Source organism: Suillus subaureus, assembly GCF_016647635.1.
Source record: "Suillus subaureus strain MN1 chromosome Unknown BJ212scaffold_4, whole genome shotgun sequence".
NCBI classification, from domain to species: Eukaryota; Fungi; Basidiomycota; class Agaricomycetes; order Boletales; family Suillaceae; genus Suillus; species Suillus subaureus.
The window spans coordinates 1,164,928-1,179,112 of NW_024538560.1; the positions used below are offsets into that span (position 1 = coordinate 1,164,928).

A 14,185-nucleotide genomic window follows, 5' to 3' on the forward strand; every position below is an offset into this window, starting at 1 on the left:
TGTTTTATATTTTGTACATATAATCATTGGTCTTCTGGGGCTTTCCGGTATATCCTCTGTATCGATGATCATGAGGTTGAATGCAGTTTCAGTGCCCGAATACTCGATTGTTCATCCTTGCTGTCATACATTGCACTTCGCCCGACCTCCGCAGGCGAGTTAATTGCTGTGCAGTCCTGATAAGTATACAAACATTGTTCGGAAGCGAAATTAAAACCGAGGAATGGTTGTCGCTTCTTTTGCAGCGAAGTGTAACTTGAAGGATATAACTTGGAGCACCAACAATTTAGTCACGATTGAGTTGCAATAGGCTTAGTGTGTTTCACTTACACGTTTCAGGGTTGTGGGTGATGCTTGGGACGATAGAATCTTGAGCCTGCACAGGATATTCGCTCCTATATCCAGGGGCCTCAATCAGGGGCCCGCCCCTCAACTTGAAGTTGAAAGTCAACACGCGTTCTTTGTACTAGATGAAGCTGAAGCATGCTATTCGATTCGTTAGCGACGACAATTGCGTAGTACGTAGTTGGTATTGATGCCGATACGGCGGTCGTATCGATTGTGGTTCTTCAAAAAAGGCCTTTACAAGGCGAAGACCCAGAATGATGTTGAAGGCATTCTCGTTTCCGTGGGATATGAATCATACGATGTATGGAATCTGCATCCACATTATCATACTGTCCGAATCAGTCGATAAGAACGGGATCATGGTATCCCACACGGTATTTTTGTACCTACTAGAGGATCAAAATTCAACCTGGTGAGCTAGCCTGGAAAGGGGGAATTAAATGGAACCCTTTCTCGCAGAGTTTAAACAAGGATCCCGTCTGAGGATGCTAACGTCAAGTATGCATCACGTACAGACTATGCTAGTCACGCACAATGGACTACCGCAAAACATTGTGATTGTTGCCAGGGCCGGCTCCCAAGTAAGCAGGATCAAATTGAATAATCCTTCGAGGGTGCGGGGAGCGGCAGTCGGGCATAGGAGAATGTTGGAGGTTGTTGGTAGGGATGGGAGGAATGACTGTACGGGAGGATGGGTGGGAAGCAGCACAGGGGAGGAAGCGGGTGCGAGCTGCTATTGATGGCGCAGGACGCAGTGCAGGAGAGAGAAAAGCACAAGAGTGGAGCTTGAAGTACGGAGAGTAGTTGCAGGGTGCAGTCGAAGGTCGCGATTGAAAGGCCTGGGCTCGAGTGAGCATTCCCCCCGGGACTACCAGTACTTGGGTGTGGGTGCTAGGTGGCGCTGGCTTGGCCAGGTACATAGGCCTAGGTGGCATTGGATTGCCATCTATGCCGAGTTTACGCTCTATGTTCAGTCACTAGCTCTAGGGACATCACCTACCCTCCGTTAAGCTAGAAATGAAGAAAGCTCATCGAGTCTGAGGGGGTCCACTCGAGGCAGTTCCGTATCAGCAGAGTACTTCACTGGAACGGCTCAGAATCGAGTGCCGGTAAAACTTTGGTACCTTAGCCTAGACTAGACTGTCATTCCTGACAAGCACTTGTGCTGTACCATGTTCAAATGCGTTGAGTCTGCCGTAGCTGTGCTTGTTGTGCGGCTTTGCAAGTTGGAGGATGCCGTCACAGCTTTCGAGCGACGTGGTTATCTGTGAATTCTGAATCTATAGGAGAGTGGGTATTTCACACACAACTTTCCTTTCAACTAAAATCTCGCGTCCTAGTCGCATTTTACATCACTCCAGGTCCATTCCAGGCTCCAGTGGACCTGCAAAGTCCAAATTTTGTCGTTTGAGGGCCTGCCTGGCATGGTTGGATTCTATGAACTCCAACTTATTCTCCTGGTCTCCTCGTGTCTCATCTTTCTCTTCCTTGAGCGCCATGTCTCGCGACGGAAAGAGTTGAAGGAAAAAGATCTACATGCTGCCGAGCGCCTGGAAAATGGGGAGCCGACGGCATCACACAACTCCCTAGCCACGCTAACAAGGCAGTATCTCATCGTATATGCAATTGTAATGGGTATGCATCATCCTCTGCTCATGGGAATCGCGTAATCATGAACCTATACAGGCGCTGATTGGCTCCAGGGACCATATGTGTACTCATTGTACCGAGAACAGTATGGTCTCTCGGAAAGGATGGTTGCAATCCTTTTTGTCACAGGTTTTATGTCCGCGGGGCTTACTGCACCTCTGATGGGCGTCTGGGCAGATCAACAGTACGTCACATGTGCCCTCTTTACCGCTATAAAGACGTTTGACTCCGGTACTGTAGCGGACGCAAAAAACTGTGTCTCGCCTTTTGTCTAACGTATACATTCACCTGCTGTTGCATAACCATCCCGTACTTGCCTATCCTTCTCCTTGGACGTGTATGCGGAGGTATATCAACATCAATCCTCTACTCTGCGTTCGAGTCCTGGCTGGTGAGCTCTGCTGGAGCGCTAGCCCTCCCCTCAACGGATCTTTCCACAATATTCGGTCGCGCCACTCTCGTGAATGGTTTTGTTGCAACAGGCGCAGGCGTTGCAAGCAATCAGCTAGTCACTTTGACAAACTCATTCACATCTCCTTTCGTCGCCAGTGGAGTCTTGTTGTTGTTAGCGTACCTGGTGATCCGTGCAAGCTGGGGGGAGAACTTTGGTGGCGGTGGAACAACACCCGGCAAGGATCTATTTCAATTGAAAAGACTGGGACAAGCGTGGCGCATTGTGAAAGATGGTGAGTCCGGCTTACTTCCTGTTTTTATGATATTCAGGTCGTGAATGTGATTTTAGATCCTATGCTACTCGTCATTGGCCTAACCCAAACTTGTTTCGAGGGCTCTATGTACCTCTTTGTCTTTCTCTGGGTACCATCTCTTCAGGAAGCTTCGCCAACGTTTCCCACTATTGCACTGCCGCTGGGCTACATCTTCTCCTCATTCATGATATCTATGATGCTCGGATCCCTTCTCTACAGTGTTGTCACCACTCAATCCGGTGGTCTGACGGTCCATGCAAAACTCAGTAGCTTGGTTTGTGCATTTGCTGCCCTCGCACTGGCAATAAGCGTAAGAAGCGAGAGTGAGCGCGTCAGGTTCTGGGCGTTCTGCGCATTCGAAGCATGCGTGGGGATGTACTATCCTGTGCAAGGGATGTTGAGGGGAACCTTAATATCAAACGAGCACCGAGCAACAGTACGTCGCCTTTCCTTATAAAAAGAAGGTGCTGACCCAAATGATGTAGCTAAGTTCCCTGTTCCGAGTTCCCCTGAACGTGTTTGTTGTCGTCTCCCTGATGACCGGGGTGTCGAGTGCTAGGAATGCCGTGTTGAGCGCAAGTTCGTTGATGCTTGCGTTCTCTGCTCTTATGACTGCGTTTGTGGTTGTCGCGAGGGCAGATGACCATGTGTCTCCCGAGACCAGCTTGAGACCAGAGTGAGACGTATGGTCAGCGTTCTTCTACTTGATCTGCGTGTCATTGACTGATCCAAGTTTCCAGCATCCGGTGTATACATAGACTAGTAGAACAGTCACTCGTTTGAAATCCTACACATCTGTCCCTAAGCTTGGAAGGACTCTGGATAATAGATTAATTGCAGTATTATATAGTTACCTCATACCCAGCCAGGTTGTGGCTAAAGTCTTATTTATTCAATCTCCGATTCATGAACCGCTGTGAGTCAGCTGATCGGCAACACAAAATTATAACCTCTTCGTCTCCTTTTTCACTTGCAGTTCCGTCTTTTTCCTTCCTCTTTTGTTTTTTCCTCCTTTCCTACTTCATATTTGCTTTGTCTGACGCTGCAGAAATGGACGTGGACATGAAAAATAAGGATGAGATTGACGACAAGCGCGACAGGGAGAGGGACCGTGAGTTCGACCGCGACAAGGACCGTGAAAGAGACAGAGAGCGCGACCGAGACCGTGACAGGGATCGCGATAGGAGGGACCGCGACAGGGACCGCGATCGTGACAGGAGGGACACAGGTGCGTAGCATTCCTCGGTCTAGTATACAAAAACTCATTATTTTCCACCTGTCGTCAGGTCGCGGCGGTAGGAGCCGGACTGACCACTGGGAACCAGACGACAGACGGAATGGAGATGCGAGTCCCTTGTTACCGCTTGTATTTACAACCCTGACATAAGCTTCCTGTAGCGCCGGAAGCGTTCGCGCAGTAGAACACGTTCCCGGTCTCCGAGGCGTCGTTCAGCTTCGCCTCGTGAGCGCAGGCATTCACGCCGTTCGCGCTCTCGCAGTCGCAGTCGGACGCCCTCGCGCTCCCGCAGCCGTGACCGCGGTGACCGTAAGCCTGCTGATCCGTTCCCTCGCTCCCTTGGTGGGCCCATGAACGCAACTCACGAAGAAGCCGTCGAATTTGCCAAGATCAGCAAGAGAGAAAACCGAGTTTATGTCGGCAATCTCAGTTACGACGTCAAGTACCGTGATCTAATGGAATTTATGAGGGGAGGTGGGTTGGGGAATTTAGATTTTTCTTTGATTGGGGAGAGAGGCGGGGTGTGGCCACTTTGTAAACCCGTTCTGCTGAGGCTCAGAAGGCAGCTGGTGCTGGCGAGTGTGAGCTGATGAGGGAGAGTGGTGTCGTGCCCTGGCCGGTTTATTTCCTTGGCTTTTCGATTGATGGATGGTTGGATTGAGAGGATATTGATGGGAGTTTTCTTTTGGGGATTGATAGCTGGTGAGGTTCTATTCGCCGAAGTACTCGTCACGCCAACGGGAGTGTCCAAAGGCTGTGGGTAAGTGACTTCTACAATACTTCCATAATCTTAACTGACTCATCGCACAGCATTGTTGAATTTGCTTCACCTGAGGATGCGCAGCGCGCCATCCGCGAACTCTCCGAAGTGGCCATGCTCGGTCGCCCTGTATTTATTCGCGAGGTACGACTCCCTTGTCTGGTTGGTGCTATACCCACGCTGCAAAATAGGACCGGGAGAACGAATCGCGCTTCGGCGCTACGCCTGTCCCAGGCAAGATTGGAATGGCGATGGCAGGGCAAGGTTTGCATGCGCAGCCACCTCCACGTCCGCCCCATCATAATTATTTTGGAACTCACAACAATCCGGGCAATCAGTTGTATGTTGGTAATGTAGGTTTATCTTTCTGCTATGTGTTATCTGTGCTGAATCATCTACAAAGCTACCATACCAGGCTGGTTGGCAGGACCTCAAGGATTTGTTCCGTTCGGCTGGTAATATTATTCGGGCTGATATTAACATTGGTGCGGATGGGCGTCCCAAGGGCTCCGGAACTGTAGTCTTCGAGACTGCGGCTGATGCTAAGCAAGCCATCGGTACAACCTACTCACATCTTCGTAGACGTCGACTAACCCCTCGTGCAGGTATGTACCACGGCTTTGACTGGTATGGCCGGACACTTGAGGTTCGGGAGGTAAGTTGGAGGTTGTTACTCTGTCTCCTAATGCAATGCTGATAGTCTATCAGGATCGCTATGCTGGCCTTTCTGGCCCAGGCTCATTCCGTGGCAGCCCTTTCCGGGGTGGTGGTGGTGGTGGCGGCGGCGGTTATGGTGGTCGTGGTCTACGTGGTGGCTTCAGAGGTAGCCTCCGTGGTGGTTACCGTGGCGGGTTCGCGCCCTCTGGTCCTGCTCGTGATTTCTCGAATCAAGACTTGTACGCAGACTACTCCGGCCCTGACCAGCCTGCTGCTCACGGTGGTCTGAGAATGGATGGCTACGGTAGCGGCTACGGGAGTAGTGGCTATGGCGTGCCAGGTGGTGGTGGCGCGGGGGTGGATACGATGCCGAGCCTAGCCAGCAAATCATGGTTCGCAATGTGAGCGGTTTTGTTGTTGTTCTGTGTGAACAGTATTTATATGCATTCCAGCTCCCTTGGTCGACCGCAAATGAAGATCTCGTCGAGTTGTTCGAGACTACTGGGCAAGTTGAGCTCGCTGAAATCCTTTTCGATGGCGCTAGATCCAAGGGATGCGGTGTTGTCCAGTTTGCTCAGGTTCAAGAGGCAGAGACGGCTATTGGTAAGCGACCGTTGTTTTACTTCTTTTAGGTCGCACACTAACGCAACCGCGTAGCAAAATTCCAGCAGTACATGTATGGTGGACGCCCTCTCGACGTGCGGTTCAACGACCGATGGCATACATTTACACCTACTGCAGCCAAGGGCGGTCAGGTGATGCCCATGCAGGCGGAGTGATCTATTTGTACCCTTGCCACTTCCTTCTGTCCTGTCGACACCTGAACTCTAACCGTGCTCAGGTCGATTTAAAAAATATTGTGAATCGCTGTTGAACGTTTTGTCTCTTTCAAGATTGATTTTGTCTTTAACTAATCGTAAAGTTGAATGTGCGTAGGCTTGCAATGAATCACTGTTTAACAAGACCTGTGAGCTTGAACTGCTTTTACTGCCATCAGAATGTATACAGGTCCGAAATGGTATAGTAACTGCTGCATTGATTTTTGTTATATGACTGCTGATTCGCATTTTGTTTGCGATGATGGGCGGAAGTGTGTTGACTTACATTCACGAACTCCATGTGGTCGACGTGACTCCCCCTACTAAGTAACTGATGTGGATACCTCGCTCACTGTCTACAACCATAATGGACAACTTGTTCAGGTGGGAAATATCCTGTATGATATGACTTGAACAAGTATTTTGCAATGCCCCAGGTTATGGCCCTCACAATGTTCCCCTCAGCTCAAACCCCAGATCCCAATACTCTCCTGGTGCAGCAGTGCATGTCTAACACATCTGGGTATCTCCAGACAGCATGGCTCATCATTTGTTGCACTGATTTGAATCATTATAGTTACATTTTGCTGCCAGATGATGCAGGGACCACAATCATACATGTAAGCGGGTGTGTGACAAAGATTCTAGGTGTAGCTGCCACAATGACTCTTTAACCCATCATCAATCTGTGATTCAATACTGTGGCAGTGTAATACTGGAGCAGATGTCTTTCCAAGTTGGAGGGAGGTCCTGCGTAAAATGTCACTGTATCATGTGTATGAAGCACAAACTGGGCCAGAATTGCATCACCTCAGGCAAGTATCCAAACTTCTCTGAATGCAATTATGGTATTTAGTCTTGCCCAACTGGGAAGTCTTGTGAGAGAATCTGAGAGAAGTGTAAAGTCTGTGAAATAATATGTGAGTGTCGCATCTCATTGCACTGCAACACTTTGATTCATTATTTCTTGGGCAATTCTGTGGCGTGAGCTAATATCAGTACACCAATCTTTCACAACTAGCTGACAGAGACCCCATCCTAAACCTCGATAACTTCGAGCTATGGGTTAAAAATCAGCTTGGACTTCCTTGAGACAGGGAAGAACCTGTGCTTGCCATATCGCTTTGAAGCACATATATTCTGTCTTTGTCAACCCATATTGGGGTCGGGTTGTGAGATGATTTTGTGCCTGACATACCTCGACATAAGGTAGGGAGGTTGTTATTGACTCTCCCTCCAACTCCAAGTCTATGGTGGATGGCTCTCTCACCACTTGTCCTAGACCTTGCTGGTGCTTGACAGCTAATGGGCTGAAGTCAATCATATGTGATCTGTACTCCACGAGGTCATTGTATGACCCTTCAACTATACTAGGAATGGCCTTGAGGACTCAACTTCTGCCAAGGCCAAAACCAAACATCTCATCGTCCTGGAAAACATGAGAGTTTCCCAATGTTTCCATGGTACTGCTGTTGCCATTCCTTCAAAGAGGTCAAGCTGGAAGAAGATACTGGTGGAAATGACAAAATGGAAGAGACCATCTGAGTTGGGAAAGTGTGTGACCAGGGATAGCAATCAATGTGCAGGGTCGGAGGTCCACATTGTTTGTTGAGTATGTACAAGATCATCAGGGAAACCCACCTGCAATAAGTTAGATGAAATACATCTAAGCTAGACGAAATTTTCATAATTAGGTATAATTATGAAAGTTAGAAGTTTAGATGGATTCTTTTACTGCCTCCTAAATTATTGAACATTACATGAATTTAATCAACTATTATGAAGATTTAGAATGAACTTACTGCAAGATTACTTGTGCATATTGAGGGTTAGAGCTCATCTGTGATTTTTTTTTTGCCACCTTACATCCAATGTTATACATGAAAAAATTAGTTTTTTATTAAAAGGGGTATAGTACCAGAAGGTAGTATACTAGTAGAATGCGAGAAACACTGGTAGATAGTAAAGGCATGTTTTTGGATGGGGATAGGGTCACAGGTCTCCAAGTCTGAGTCAATGAACAATGCTATGGACAAGTGAAGAATATATTCAGATCCTTGGTATGACTACTTGCTATCCATGCCATCAATATTGAGGAATGCAAGAGCCTCAGCATGTGATGTGGTGGGGATGGTGTTATGGCCAAGCTTCCTGTAAAAATAATGATGGGAAAGCTACAGAATGTGTAAAGATGGATGCACTGTATTGCCTCGAAGATGTTGGCCATAAGCTTATGAAACTTTTTCGGCACTCTCATTCTAAGATCTTCCAGGATTTTGACATGTAAGAGGTAGACTTCACTGAATTGGTTGCCAGTGAAGTTAAACTTTGATGGGCAGCCACTAGCCTTCCAAGAGAGTGCAGCATACACCTGGATACTTAAAGTCAGTAACCAAAAGCAGTGATGAGAGTGTAGAAATTACTGCAGTGCTTGTCAGCACCACCATGGGTATGGTCACTTCTGGGCACTTAGACTTGTTCTCTGTGATCTCATTGAACCATTTGGCAAATAGAACACCAACTAACCGAGATCCATTGAAATAGTGGCCTTTCATGAGATGCATTATGATGTTGCCCATATAAGGCTTCTTCGATAGCACAGTAGGCATATTCTTGTGCTGTAGAAGGTGTAAGTAAAACATCATTGCCACAAATCAGGAGATATACATCAAATTGCAAGACACAGTGATAGCTGTGTGTGCAAAGGAATGGTTGGGCAACACTAGTGCAGTCCAAGTCAGGGCTGAAATGAAAGTAAGCAGTGATTTGACTAAATGCATCTTCTTTCATTTCACCATGGAGGATTGGAACTCAGGCTTTGACCTGCATAGATGTTGAGGTGAAAATTAACAACAATTATGAATGATGTACTAGGTTAGCAAGAGCCATTGCATAGGATTTATCTGTCTTGATTTGTTTTTCAACTGACACAACCTTTTGCTTGTGCGCTGCTCTCAGAAGTGCTTCACATGTGTCAACTGCATTTTCTGATTTGCTTAGCATCAATGGAGTCAGTGGATATGTGTTAATCTTGCCTTTGGATTGTGGCTAACATGTCTACTCTTCATTGACAGGTACGTGAACAGCTTGGGCTTTCCTACAAAAACTCAAAGAACTCAAAGGAACTGAACAAGGTTATTGACAAGTAACTTCCTGGCCATCCAAAGTTCCATTGTGAACAGATTGTTGTTGCAGGTGAGGCCTTTGATGTTTTCTATAGGGATGTTGTTGAATGTGTTGCTGCCCTATATGGTGACCCAGATTTTGCTGATTTCCTGGTCTTCACACCAGAACACCACTATGCAGACGAGGAACAAACTGTCCAATTGTTCCATGATATGCATACTGGAAAATGGTGGTGGGATACCCAGGTAAGTTTGTGTTTTGTGGATCTCTGCTCATTGAAACTAACTGTCACATTAAATAGAAGAAGCTCAATCAATGCAAACCAGGTGCAACCATAATTCTGATTATTATTTCAAGTGACAAGACTCAAGTGACAATGTTCTGAAATAAAACAGCATATCCAGTCTACCTTACTATCGGCAATATTCTGAAGGAAATTCGCCAAAAGCTGTCTCACCATGCCCATATTCTCCTTGCTTATCTTCCTACCACCTGTCTCAAGCATATTATGAACAAGGCTTCACAACACTGAACAATTGCGAACCTGTATCACACCTGCATGGGCCATATTTTAGCACCACTGGAGGAAGCTGGGATAGATGGTATTATTGTGAAAAGTGGAGATGGTATCCTGCATCGTGGTCATCCATTATTTGCTTGCTTTGTTGGTGATTACCCAGAGCAAGTCTTGGCTACAGGAGTCAAAGCCACAGAATGTTCCAAATGTGACATACCACCAGATGAACTTGGAAGCAATACCACACCTTTTGAGTTGTGCAACCTTGATGCTGTCCTTGATGCATTGGCTGCAATTGATGATGGAGATCTTGAATTTGTATGAGCATGTCGTGAAGCTGGAATCAAGCCTATTATCCATCCATTCTGGGAGACCCTACCCTATGCCAACATCTTCCAAGCTGTTATGCTGGATGCACTCCACCAATTATATCAGGGTCTTGTTAAACATCTCCTTGGTTGGCTGTCTGAGGCATTTGGAGCAGCTGAGATTGATGCAAGATGTTGAAGGCTCCCTCTGAATCACCACATCCATCTATTCATGAAAGGTATCACTGGTCTCTTGCAAATCAGTGGTATGGAGCATAGTCAGATATGCTGTTTTCTACTTGGTATCATCATTGATATCCGACTCCCCAACCATCTTGCACCAAGCTGTCTCATATGAGCTGTCAGAGGTCTACTTACAGTGACTTGCAAAACCGTTACAATGTTTGGTACTTTTTCAGTGTACACAATATAGCGCCTATGCATATGGGAATCATGCTTAGTGTTGGTGGGGGCGTGTAAACTACAAACCCTTGGCTACAGACTGGCACTTGGATCACGTGATTTGGCCAAGGGGATGTGAAGATATGCCTATTTTAAGACAGAGATACCATTGTAATGGTTTTGCAGCTGTTGACATACATAGATGGTGGGATCTCAGTCAAATCAGAGGATGGTTACTGTTATTTGCTTATACAAATAAAAATATACATAAAAATATTATGTCTGAGTTTGAAATTGCTCCCACGCTTCTTTATTCTTAATCATTACCACCATGGGATCTCTCTCTACTACTCAAAAGAATACCATTCTCTTTCAGCTTAATGCTAGTCATTCTATTCACTCTGTTGCCTCCACAACTGGTGTCAGCACTACTACTATCTCCAAGCTTCATTAAAAAGAGTGTTCCTACTTGCAAAAGTTCACTGGTGGTCATTCAACCAACCTTTCCTCAGTCAATATTTGTCATCCTATTTGTTTCATCTTCACTCAGCAGGCAGAAACTACTTATCAAGTGATCAAATCTTTTTCAAATATTGTAAATTAGCCCCCCAACCCAAGTACCACTTGCTACTACCTGAAAACCTAGGATGAGGGCTGTAGTCAAGTCCAAACACTCTCTACTGTCTGCCAAATATTGCAAAGCACACTTGGACTTTGCCTATACTCACAAAAATTGAACTTTGGAGGACTGGAAGTTGGTCATATGGTCTGATGAAACCAAAATTAATTACCTAGGGTCAGATGGTTGCAAATGGGCTTGGAAAAAGTCAGGAGAGGGGCATAGTGACAGATTGGTATAAGGAACTATCAAGTTTAATGGAAGTTCTGTGATGATATGGGGCTGTATGACCTGTGAAGAAGTTGGCTATGCTGCTAAGATTGATGGTAGAATGGATGGAGATCTTTACCTTCAAATTTTGAAGGATAAACTTCAGAATTTCCTGGAGTTTTATGATCTTAATGCTTCTGATGTCATCTTTCAGCCAGACAATGACCCTAAGCATACCTGCAAAAAGGTCAAGAAGTGACTAGATGGGCAGGAATTTAGGACTATGGTGTGGTCTGCACAATCTCCTGACCTTAACCCATTGGAATATCTCTGGGACCTTGTCAAAAGGAGACTTGCAGAGTATGAGCATCTCCCTAAGGAAATAGTAGCAATGGTTGGGAATAAAGAAGCATGGGAGCAATTTCAAACTCAGACATAATATTTTTATGTATATTTCTATTTGTATAAGCAAATAACAGTAACCATCCTCTGATTTGACTGAGATCCCACCATCTATGTATGTCAACAGCTGCAAAACCATTACAATGGTATCTCTGTCTTAAAATAGGCATATCTTCACATCCCCTTGGCCAAATCACGTGATCCAAGTGCCAGTCTGTAGCCAAGGGTTTGTAGTTCACACGCCCCCACCAACACTAAGCATGATTCCCACATGCATAGGCACTATATTGTGTACACTGTACACTGAAAAAGTACCAAACATTGTATTGGTTTTGCAAGTCACTGTAGATTGGCTTACTGAAGCCAAAAGAAGTGATCACATGAAGAGAGGCCTATGCTTCTTATGTCACCAACAAGGACATATGACAAGAGTGTGTCCTCAGAAAAAGAAGAACAGGAAGACCCCAGTTCATCACAAAGAGATAGAAGATAGTGACAAAGAAGATGAAGATACAATGATCTGTTGCCTCACTGAGGATTTTTGATGTGGAAGACTGGATCAACATCAGTATCTTCTGATGTACCTATAAGACTTGTATGGAGTATTGGAATAGAAAGGAACTTTGAGTTCCCATTTCACTCATCTCTAAAACTCGTCTGAAAACTGTCAAAACAACAGCCATTGTTGACTCTGGCGCTGCTGGAACATTTATCTCTGAAGAGTTCGTTAAACTCCACAAGATTTGCATGCATAAGCTTATGAAACCATTCCGAGTCACTACTGTGGATGGAAGCTATGTGAAGGGGGGCACCATCACACACTACTGTGTCCTCATTGTAAAAATTGATGAACGATCTATGATCGGAAAGTTTAACATCACACAACTTGGTTGCCGTGACCAGATTTTACTTGGGATTCCTTGGCTGTGTGCCATGGATCCAGTAATCTGATGGAAAGCAGAAACCTTAGAACTCTCTCGCACTGAGAAGAGTGACCTCATTGAAGAAGACATCAACACCAAAAGGAAGAAAAGTGGCCTCCCACCTCTTTTCCAGAAATCCACTGATAAGACATGGAAGAACTCCTGCCTTAAGAAAGAACTGACTCCAGTGGTAGTGCTGCTGAAGGTGCCTCCTGTGACATCTATTCTGATTAAGGAACAACTGAAGACACCCCTAGAACCACTCCCTCGAGCTACCATCAAGGAGATCTTAGATGAAGAAGCACCTCTGGTATTACCCAACCTTGACCCCATCCCTGATGACAATGATGATTCCTTTGACATGAAAGATGATGTCTGGACCCAGGACTATGCACCTCCTGTATGCGAGCTTGCTACTTATCACCTTGATGATGATGAATATTTAGTTGAATACCCTGTCAATGCCACTGAGCTCCAGGTCTTCACTAATATCTCCATGGATACTCCATTAACCAAGGATGGTACTAGTATTACAGAACAGAAACCCACAGTTACACCCCTGTCATGGCCTACCAAATATGTCAAAACCAGCAACAAAGCCCAACAGTTTCCATTGGCAGCTGGGCTTGAGCAGAAGAAGAACTTGTCCCCTCTTATCTCCATGATTTCACCAACATCTTTGCTAAAGATGGTCTTAATCAACTGTCACCTGAGCGTCTTGGGATTGATCATTGCATTGAAACTAAACCTGGTTTTATCCCGAAAATGTCAAAGGTCTACCTGTTGTCAGAAGCAGAATGTACCGCTGTAGGGATTTCATACTCTGTGGGCTTGTATAGGCAGATATTGCTTAGTGTTATGTTCGCACTTTTGGTGCTTATGTAATCATCATAGTTTTCACCATCTATCAGTACCAGTCTGAGACTGAGAGTTATTAGCATGATTTCCTACTCTCTCTGAGCACTGAGCTTAGTCCAAAAACCCTTTAGGGTTGAATAGCAGCTAGGCATAGCACATTTAGCCCAACATTAGAAGTCTACTTTCCAGTTCTCTTCTTGTTGTGTTTCCCACACCACTGTTAAAGCATTCATCGATGAAAACGTAAAGAAGGGCTTTATCTCGGAATTGGAGTCACCACAGGCAAGCAGCTTCTTCTTTGTAGGAAAGAAAAGCAGAGATCTTCATCCATGTCAGGATTACCAATACATTAACAACTGGACAGTCAAAAACACCTACCCTCTCCCACTGCCGCTCTCACTGGTTGCTTGGTTACATGGTGCTAAGTATTTCACCAAGATGGACATTTGCTCCAGTTACAATAATATCCAGATTCACCCTGAAGATCACTAGAAAGCTGCTTTCACCACAGAATATGGTCTTTTCAAGCCCAATGTCATGTTTTTCGGTCTTTGCAATTCACCCACCACCTTCCAAGCATATATGAACTGCACTTTCCAACAAGAGATTAACGAAAGATGGCTGGTCAGTTATATGGATGATA

At 45.6% G+C, this 14,185-nt stretch overlaps 5 protein-coding genes across 5 annotated transcripts; 3 read left to right on the plus strand and 2 right to left on the minus strand.

Moving 5' to 3' along the window:
- Window positions 1-466: 466 nt before the first annotated feature.
- On the minus strand, window positions 467-1,653 carry BJ212DRAFT_1326256 (uncharacterized protein). Its single transcript, XM_041334599.1, has 2 exons — window positions 862-1,653; window positions 467-796 (listed from the first exon to the last, which is right to left on the minus strand). Exon 1 carries the CDS (start codon window positions 1,281-1,283, stop codon window positions 888-890), a length of 396 nt encoding a protein of 131 aa, XP_041197779.1. The 5' UTR covers window positions 1,284-1,653; the 3' UTR covers window positions 467-796; window positions 862-887.
- BJ212DRAFT_699573 (DUF791-domain-containing protein) lies at window positions 1,638-3,755 on the plus strand. Its single transcript, XM_041343855.1, has 6 exons — window positions 1,638-1,983; window positions 2,035-2,182; window positions 2,239-2,684; window positions 2,741-3,141; window positions 3,191-3,393; window positions 3,446-3,755. The coding sequence occupies exons 1-5, from the start codon at window positions 1,773-1,775 to the stop codon at window positions 3,383-3,385; spliced, it is 1,401 nt and encodes a 466-aa protein (XP_041197780.1). The 5' UTR covers window positions 1,638-1,772; the 3' UTR covers window positions 3,386-3,393; window positions 3,446-3,755.
- BJ212DRAFT_1444760 (uncharacterized protein) lies at window positions 3,756-6,138 on the plus strand (the record flags this gene model as incomplete). The annotated part of the gene is made up of 12 exons (XM_041338001.1): window positions 3,756-3,933; window positions 3,992-4,061; window positions 4,148-4,416; window positions 4,642-4,702; window positions 4,753-4,846; window positions 4,894-5,055; window positions 5,106-5,259; window positions 5,308-5,357; window positions 5,411-5,716; window positions 5,743-5,760; window positions 5,812-5,962; window positions 6,017-6,138. The coding sequence occupies 12 exons, from the start codon at window positions 3,756-3,758 to the stop codon at window positions 6,136-6,138; spliced, it is 1,635 nt and encodes a 544-aa protein (XP_041197781.1).
- Window positions 6,139-8,243: 2,105 nt separating this feature from the next.
- BJ212DRAFT_1296284 (uncharacterized protein) lies at window positions 8,244-9,180 on the minus strand (the record flags this gene model as incomplete). The annotated part of the gene is made up of 5 exons (XM_041332416.1): window positions 8,244-8,328; window positions 8,379-8,548; window positions 8,601-8,795; window positions 8,973-9,000; window positions 9,107-9,180. The coding sequence occupies 5 exons, from the start codon at window positions 9,178-9,180 to the stop codon at window positions 8,244-8,246; spliced, it is 552 nt and encodes a 183-aa protein (XP_041197782.1).
- A 991-nt stretch (window positions 9,181-10,171) lies between these two features.
- On the plus strand, window positions 10,172-10,327 carry BJ212DRAFT_1262785 (uncharacterized protein; the record flags this gene model as incomplete). The annotated part of the gene is made up of 1 exon (XM_041330294.1): window positions 10,172-10,327. A coding segment is annotated over one exon (156 nt), but the record flags the coding sequence as incomplete, so codon positions are not given.
- Window positions 10,328-14,185: the final 3,858 nt, after the last annotated feature.

Bases quoted from the DNA above. Each gene is read 5' to 3' on its own strand.
- BJ212DRAFT_1326256 (XM_041334599.1), bottom strand. From the start codon at position 1,283: ATGCCACCTAGGCCTATGTACCTGGCCAAGCCAGCGCCACCTAGCACC.
- BJ212DRAFT_699573 (XM_041343855.1), top strand. From the start codon at position 1,773: ATGGTTGGATTCTATGAACTCCAACTTATTCTCCTGGTCTCCTCGTGT. The intron at 2,183-2,238 runs GTACGTCACATG...CCGGTACTGTAG, and splicing joins GGCGTCTGGGCAGATCAACA to CGGACGCAAAAAACTGTGTC. The intron at 2,685-2,740 runs GTGAGTCCGGCT...ATGTGATTTTAG, and splicing joins GTGGCGCATTGTGAAAGATG to ATCCTATGCTACTCGTCATT.